Raw genomic sequence first — 8,617 nt, forward strand, 5'->3', positions numbered from 1 at the left:
TAAGTTTATTAAAACTTAACTTACTAAAAAGTTAATAGTTAACTAGAAATGACAGGCTTATGTCTGATCAAATATAAATTGCCTATTATCATAACTAAAGATGATGTCAATAAAGGCATACCCAGCAGTGTCTGGTTATAGTCATCAGCAGATACTTATGCTAAACACTGTCCTATGCATAAACAGGATCAGTATCTGACACAAACTTACGTACACAGATCAGAAATGCATCCCATTTAAAATTGTTCACGTTATTTACTGATGATATCTCACAATCAAGAATGGTAGCACAGTGCCTCTCAGTTACAACAAATATTTTTAAAGTCAGAAAAATATAAACTACCAGGAGCAGTTCAACATGGTTTTGTGAATAGCAAATGAAATCAAAACTATTTATTTTCTAAGACAAAAACATTGTTTGCAGGAAAGGAAAAAGTGACAAGCAAAAATAACACAGACTTGCTTCTAAAGAATTCAAAGCTTCATAATGATCTCATTTTATCCCCAGATTATCTTTACCCTTATACTCAAAAAGAAGAGGCTGAGAAATCTGCCTATAAGTACCCAGAAAAATCCCACACTAAGCCTTACTTGAATTTCAATGGTCTTCTCAATGGATTGAAGAACTTTTTTTCTCATAAATAGCTACTGTTGATTTTCTCAAAATTTATGACTGCCAAAGATTTGGGGAGGTGAGAAATGCTAACAGGATGACTGTCCATCATGTTCAGGCTGCAGGAAAAAGCTTGTCATTCAATCAGCTTGGACATATAACAGTGCATCAAAAGTGGCCATTGGAGAAAGCAAGTCCTAAAGAAATTACCCTTTTTTGGAGATTTCAGAATCAATTTTTCAGAAATGTTTCATCAAATATCCCAGTCTCTCCTGACCATTGGAAATTATATAGGAAGAGCAATCTGAAGTTCTTCTACCCAGAAAAGGACGTCAGCATCAAAGGAACAGCATGAAAGGATCTCAGAAAAGAGCACAAAATAGAAATGAAAACCTAGAACCATTAGAAAGATGAGCTTACGGGAGAAGCAAAATAGGAACAGAAGAAACAATGAGTACAATTTCTTAACCCAGTGGGTATCAGACCTTTAACAGATCTGTATTCTGGATTTTCACATTTTTCTCCTTAGTATGTTTTCACAGTAGCTGATTCCATCCCTTAGAACCTGAGCAGTCTCCAAAGGCTCCACACCTAACCCTAACCGTATCCTAAGAGGAGGTAAGATGTGTCCATCGTATACTATATGACAGGTACTGGGCTAAGTGCTTTACCTGCATCATCTCCTTAAAACAACCTTAATGCAGACCAATGAAGAGAAAAGTATGTCAGGTCAGAGGATCCACACCTGAAAAAGCAGTGGTATAAAACCAACAAGGAAATACACCTCAAGGAAAAGAGTGGGAGGTGAGGCAGAGAGGCAAAAAGGAGCCAAATGCTAAAAGGTCTTAGATGCCAGGCTGAAACGTTCCAATTCTGGTGAAAAGCTGTAGAGTCACTGAAACACTTTAATCAGAGGAGTCGTATGATTACATTCACATTGTAGAAATATCACTGCCACCTGGAAAATGAGTGGTGACAGACTGGAGGCAGGGTTAACAGTTTGAGGCTACTGAGAGAAGGGGCAGTGAGAAGAGAAAGGATGGGAGCTGAGTGGAGGGACAGATGACATCTCTAAAGGAGATGATGATGACTGGAGTAAGACATCAGCACGGAGGTACGGAGAAGTGACGGGATGCTGGATGTGTTTTTAAGTAGAGCCAAAAGATCTTGCTGACAGTATGAATGTGGAGTGCAAAGGAAAAAGAAAACTCAGTGATGACTCTAAACACTAGGGATGAGTGACAGTAACTATCACTGGTGCCATCTATTCAAACAGGCAAGGATGAAGGAATGAATAGGTTTGGGGAAGAAACCAAAAACAATTATTATATCTACATCCCATATTAAAGATAAGGAAACTGAGGCACAGAGTATCTAAGCAACTAACCCAAAGTCACACTGCTGATAAGCAGCAAACCTGGGGACTGAATTCAGGGAATGTAGCTCCAGAGTCTGAATTCTTAACACTAAGCTAAAGTGCCTCCTAAGGCTCCAAGGAGAAGAAAAAGACAAATAAAAAAAAAAAAAAGAAAGAAAGAAAAAAAGGTCTAGAACCAAGCCTGGGGCTCAGTTCAACATTCCAAAGTCACAAAAAGAAGAAGCCAGAAAGACTAAAAAAAGAGCTAAGCAGAAAACTAGAAAAAGTTTGGTATCCTGGAAACCAAATGAATAAAGTACATCAAAGAGGAATGTAAGAGATCAACAAAGAAATGGACTAGGAATTGACCAATGGATTTGGCAAGATGGAAGTCACCAGGGACTTTGAAATAAAAACTTAATGGAATGAGTTATCTTTATAATTCAAGAGTTGAACTTAGCAAGACATATAATGTCCAAAATGAGACCCATATATTCAGTAAATGTTTACTGAATGTTTATTAGCGCTGGTCTACACGTTAGGGGTACAGTGGTGAACAAAACAAACAAAAATCCCTGTCCTTCTGGAGCTCACATTCTAATTACACATTTAGGAATTTCTTCACCAGTATTTTACCTCTTTATGTGAAATGTTCTGTTGCATAAATCAGCCAGTGAATTTCTGATTCACCTTTTTGAGTTGTTTTTTTTTTTAATTGGGTTATAGTCAGTTAACAATGTTGTGTCAATTTCCGGTGTAGAGAACAATTTTTCAGTCATACATGAATATACATTCATTTTCATATTCTTATTCACTGTGAGCTACCACAAGATCTTGTATATATTTCCCTGTGCTATACAGTATAAACTTGTTTATCTATTCTATATATACATGTCAGTATCTACAAATCTCGAACTCCCAGTCTGTCCCTTCCTACTCCCCTCCCCCATTGGTACCACAAGTTTGTATTCTATGTCTATGAGTCTGTTTCTGTTTTATATTTAAGTTCATTTGTCTCTTTTTTTTTTTTAAGATTCCACATATGAATGATCTCATATGGTATTTTTCTTCTTTCTGGCTTATTTCACTTAGAATGACATTCTCCAGGGACATCCATGTTGCTACACTTGGCATTGTATTGTGTTTTTTACGGCTGAATAATATTCCATTGTATAAATATATCACAACTTCTTTATCCAGTCATCTGTTGATGGACATTTAGGCTGTTTCCATGTCTTGGCTATTGTAAATAGTGTGGCTATGAACATTGGGGTACTGGTGTCTTTTTGAATTAGGGTTCCTTCTGGATATAGTGGGATTACTGGGTCATTTGGTAAGTCTATTCCTAGTCTTTTGAGGAATCTCCTTACTGTTTTCCACAATAGCTGCACCAAACTGCATTCCCACCAGCAGTGTAGGAGTGTTCCCTTTTCTCCACAGCCTTTTCAGCATTTATCATTTGTGGACTTTTGAATGATGGCCATTCTGACTGGTGTGAGGTGAAACCTCATTGTAGTTTTGATCTGCATTTCTTTGATAATTGAGTTATTAGTTTATTGATGAATAAAGCTAAAGGCAATTAATTTTAAAGAAGTACAAATATATGCTAATGTTAAATGATAAATGTATCAAGTGAATTGGTGGCAGTGCTTTAATATCACTGACATACTGATAGACAAAGTGAGAAGAAATATTGGTAAATGTATTCTACATACTATATTCTATATGCTATACTAGTAGAAAATTTTAAATGAAAGTCTGTTGGACTCTGTCCAAGGATTATTTACTGGGAGTCTCTTTGGCAGATCTTCTTAGATAACCTTTCATGATATTTTGATACATGGATCATGAGGAGAGAATTGATTCAAACACTAAAACCTGACTAACTTTAAAAAGTAAGCTTTTCTGTAGCAAAACAATGTTCAAGAAAGCTTACTGTCAAGCAGGCTTAATTGACACATTCTCAGATCAACAAACTTGTATTAAGTACCTACTCTGTAGCAATCAATAAGAAGAATTAAGGAGCATAATACAGGATAGAACTATCTTTAATGCTAAATACTCTGGTAAGGACAAGTGTTACAGGACTTCAGAAAAGGATGGAGATTACAGTGGGCTAGAGCAGTGTTTCTTAATTGGAAGCTGTTTTGTACCCCCAGCGTACACTGGGTTATGTCTGGAAATGTTTAAATCATAACTGGTGTTTGGGTGGGGAGAGGTCAGGGATGAAACACTCTACATTGCAGAGGACAGATCCCACAACAAAGACATTTATCTGGTCCAAACTGTCGTCGTGTCGCTAATGGGAACTCCTAGGTTAGGGTAATCAGGAAATGATTCAGGTATGAGTTGGATTCTGAGTTGCCCTTTTAATCATGTGGACATGTAAAAAGGTAGAAGAAATAATACAAGCAAAACTATAAAAACAAGGAGCCTGCATTTGAACTGGGTGGCGTAGGTACTGGGAAAGGGTTTGACATTAAGAAATTTATCTGAATCCAATGGAAATGTAGGTTCAAAAGGCAGTAGGATATAAAGGTGACTGGGTAGTTGGAAGCTAAATTCTACACGACCATGAAAACTAGATCAAGGTGCTGGAAACAGAAGCAGCAGGTATTAAGAAACTGTTTTATTTTGAGCATTTGCCCCGGAAATTAATGCAGTAAGTTATAAAACTGCTTCAGATCAACCATGTTTTATTCATCACTCTACCTCTTAAGTCGCTGAGCGGTGTCCTGTAAATAGAGCACTAAGTGCTTATTAAATAAAATGTAACTTTCCAATTATTTATTTATTAAATATTACTGGTGATCTCTAAAGTTCCATCCATGGCTAAGATTCAGGACATTCATTTAAACCAGAACAACAAAAATCTATCATTTAGTTGGTGCCTACTATATAGAGACACTGTAGGCAGCCCTCTACACATATTATTTCATTGAACAAACAGAATGTGATTTTCCTCTCTTTAAAGATGAGGGACATTGGCACTCAAAGAGCTTAAGAAACTTGTCCACGATTTCACTCTGAGCCAGGCAGTGGCAGATAGGATTGAACACTTTTCTGGTCTTAATTTAACTCAAACCTTCAAGCTTCAGTAGCATGCTGGAAGTTAGAGTTAAAAAGCAAAATTCAACACCCACTTTTCATAATCAAAACATACAAAGTCATAAAAAGCAATTCCATAAGGTTGTCAGTATTCTTTACGACAGCAATGGCCCTTGATATTCAACTCGCTTTCATTCCACACTTGGTGTGCCAAGGTAGTCCCTCGGTGCCTTCAAATTACCCCAAAATTCTCTCCCTGAAAACTCAAACTCCTGTAATTACTGCCGCAGACCAGAAAATAAATAAACACAAAGCTAACCTGTTGAATTTGTATGATCAGTACCTAAAACCAATGATTCAGAGAAAAAAAAAAAACATTTCAAGTTCAGAACAAATCGGCATTTCAGACTCAAGGTCCATTTCACACTTCTTAAAGTACTGAGACCCAGTCCAAGGAAGGCAGCCCCGTGGCTCAGGTCCGCAACTAGGTTTCAGTTGTTGCCAAGTATTCCATTTTTCATCTCTCCCAACATCTCTGAGAGTCTACCCTTCACCAGAAGCTCTTTCCTCCCTTCAACGGTTATAAACCGGATTTTACAATCCTCTCAGGAGGCTAAACTAAAACATTCTCCTAGTTCCAAACGTTTGACGTCTGTCCTGGGGAAGACTTTATTATAGGGCTTATCAACCTACGCTAGCTGATACCCCCTAGCTCTCAGCTCTTCTCCCAGAAGGAAGCCCTGTCCCGGCACCAGACGCTACACCAGCTGTTCCTCCGCGGCCTGCTCCATCAAGCTTTTGAGCAGTTCTTTCAGAACCCACAGCCCCAGCTCAAGGCCCCTTTCGCAGGCTCTCTCAGTCCCATTTCTTCCCAAGAGGATGCGCCAAGCTCCCAAACCTCCTCCGAACTCTGACAGAAAGAGCCTCAGGAAAAGGGGAAGAACTCGGCCCGGCCCGGGGGTCCAGAACGTACGCGGAGAGCGGGCAGAGGGGGCTCGCAGTCCGGCGAGGGGTGGACAGGGAGCGGCAGAAGCACCTACCAACATCCTGATCGAAGGGATTGGTGGCAAAGAGAGGCATCTCCACTGCGTGCAGAGGTGTCCGCAGGGACTCCCCCTCGACACCACGGGAGTCCGGGTGCGACTCAGGAAGGAAGACTCCTCAGGCCAAAACAGCGACCGACACGGACTCCACAGGGTCTACGACAGCTCCTCCACTAGCCGACCCTCGACAACCAGGGCAGCGGCGGCGGCGGCGGCGGCAACAGCAAAGGAGCCGAGAAGGCCCCCGGCGTGGAGCCTGTCGGGAATGTGGGCGCCCACGGCGCTGCCTGTCCAGAACCTACCCGGAACCTGCCCCGCGAAAACAGGACCAACCCAAAGGCCCCCCCAGTCAAGCACGTCCTTTTTATTAGCCGCACAGGAGAGTAGCAGTCATGCCTGAGTTTTCTGCTTTGGCCTTCGCCATGAGCCTCCGGAGGACGGGGTCCTCCAGGCGCGCCGAAGCCGACTAGCGAGCCCAGGCGTGAATCAAACTGAGCAAAAAGAAAAGGGTCGCGTCTGGGTGGAGGGAGACCCTCTTTTCCCCTCACGCTGTCGGTTGTCTTAACTTTGTGGTCCCTATGGAGGGGAGATGCAAATTCCTTCACTAGGGGTGGGGGGCGCAGCTAAGTAAAAAGGCTATGAGTTCAATTTGCTGTCTGCGGTGACAAGAAACCTGCTTGGGTGAAGTCAAGTGATCGGGACGGATTGGCCCGAATCCCTAGGAGGGGAGTGTCAGGGCGCGCAGCTCCCTCGGAGAGGCTGGAAGGCTGGCACCTTGCCCAGAGTCCCGATCGCCCGGCTTCAGAAACTGTCGAAAGCACTTCTAGTTGGGTGGTGGCACCTCCTGACTAACTATGCAGCCACTAAGCAGTTATGGGAATTGGAAAATCAGTTGCACAATCCAAGAAGGTCTACAATAACCCCGCAAAGCGGAGCCAAAAAAGAAAACTGAAAAATGGAGCTTCCGATTGATTCGTGACTAATAATAACTTTAAATATTTAGTAACTTTATTTGTGAGTTTATTTAACAAAATATTGTCTATATCAAGTAGAAATTTTAAGAAGCATCTGCTAGAAATTTTGCGTTCCACTTGGAACAGACTTAGAGCATCTTGCACGTAAATTGAAATTATGTTAATTTACCAAAATTGAAACACTTCCAAACGTGGCTTGTGAACGTTTACAACATGTCAACAACGGGATTAGCATTGTAGTGTAGGAAGAATGCTTACAAAAATCTCTGCCTTGTGAGTAACAAGGCAGCTGTATGTGCAAGCCAGGAAGAGTCCTTCCCAGAACCTGATGCTGGCACCCTGATCTCAGATTTTCTGCCTCCAAAACTGTAAAAATAGAAATAAAATAAAATAATAATAATAATAATAATTCCTACTGTTTAAGCCACTAAGTCTATGATACTTTCTTACGGCAGCCGAGCTAACACCATTCTTCACACCCCTGCTGGAATGATTTTTCTAAAACACAAATCTGATTATGTTATTCCTGTAAAATTCTCATATGGTTCTTCAGTCATTCAATAAATAATTATTAACTCCTTATTTGTGCCAAGTACTAATCTAGATGCTGGAAATATCAGAGAGATAAAAGCTCCATGTGAGATAGGGTTTTAAGGAGTATAGCCTATGGGGAATACAGTCTTGAAATAAATAATTAAATCCGAATTCTTTAGTGTTACATCCTCACTGAACTGGCCCCTGAGAACTTCATTTTTTTCAGTGTTTTTTTTTTTCAGACTCTCTCCTTTAATCCTTCCACTGGGCCCATACTTTCCATGTCTTCAAACAAGACTTTCCTGCTCTGATTCTATACCTTCTCTAAACAAACCTCCACTCAGATTTCACTTCCCCAAAGCCCGTTCTAACTCAGCACCTGAGCTGTAATAGGTATGCCATAAATATTTGTTAATTAGTTGATTATTGGCCATTTCTATCACAGCACTTAATGATATTATATTTGCTCCAGGTGTCTTTTACGACATTAAAAACCACCCCAAACTTAGTGACTTAGGGCAACAAAAATCATTTATTTTGCTTGCAAATCAAAATTTTGTTCAGAGCTCTGCAGACACAGCTTATCTCTCTTCCACATGGTGTCAGCAGGGGTGACTCAAAGGCTGGGATGACTCTACACCTGGGGCTGCAATCATCTGAAGGTGTGCACCCTGCTGTGTCTGGGAATTGATGCTGGCAGTTGGCTGGGCCATTGGGGCTGTTGGCCAGAATATCTATGTGGGACTTCCTGTGTGTCAGCATATTGGACTGAGCATTGCAAGGGGTGGGAAGAGGAGACTGCCAGTTTCTTAAGACCTGAGCTAGGAAGAGGACACAGGAGCATTTCAGTCATATTCTACTGGATAAGCAGTTGCAGCCTCTATAGTCAAGGGGAAAGGAAATAAAATCCGTCTCTCAATGGAAGGAGTATTAAAGAATTTGGGGGCCATATTTGAAAGCTGCCATACTACTGTAACTTTTTACTTGTCGGTGACTCACATATCTCTATACTTCCAGGCTTTCCACAGTAAGGGTTCCACAAGTATTT

At 40.9% G+C, this 8,617-nt stretch overlaps 1 protein-coding gene across 1 annotated transcript in view; it reads right to left on the reverse strand.

Annotated features, from left to right (window-relative positions):
- The window catches only part of STAM (signal transducing adaptor molecule), a 54,783-nt gene extending 48,509 nt beyond the window's left edge, over positions 1 to 6,274 (reverse strand). The window contains exon 1 of the mRNA XM_010992982.3: positions 6,059 to 6,274. Coding sequence (XP_010991284.3) covers positions 6,059 to 6,098 — 40 coding nt within the window. The 5' untranslated portion in view covers positions 6,099 to 6,274. The remainder of the gene's footprint in view (positions 1 to 6,058) is intronic.
- Between the last annotated feature and the right edge of the window lie 2,343 nt (positions 6,275 to 8,617).

Source organism: Camelus dromedarius, chromosome 26 (assembly GCF_036321535.1).
Source record: "Camelus dromedarius isolate mCamDro1 chromosome 26, mCamDro1.pat, whole genome shotgun sequence".
NCBI classification, from domain to species: domain Eukaryota; kingdom Metazoa; phylum Chordata; class Mammalia; order Artiodactyla; family Camelidae; genus Camelus; species Camelus dromedarius.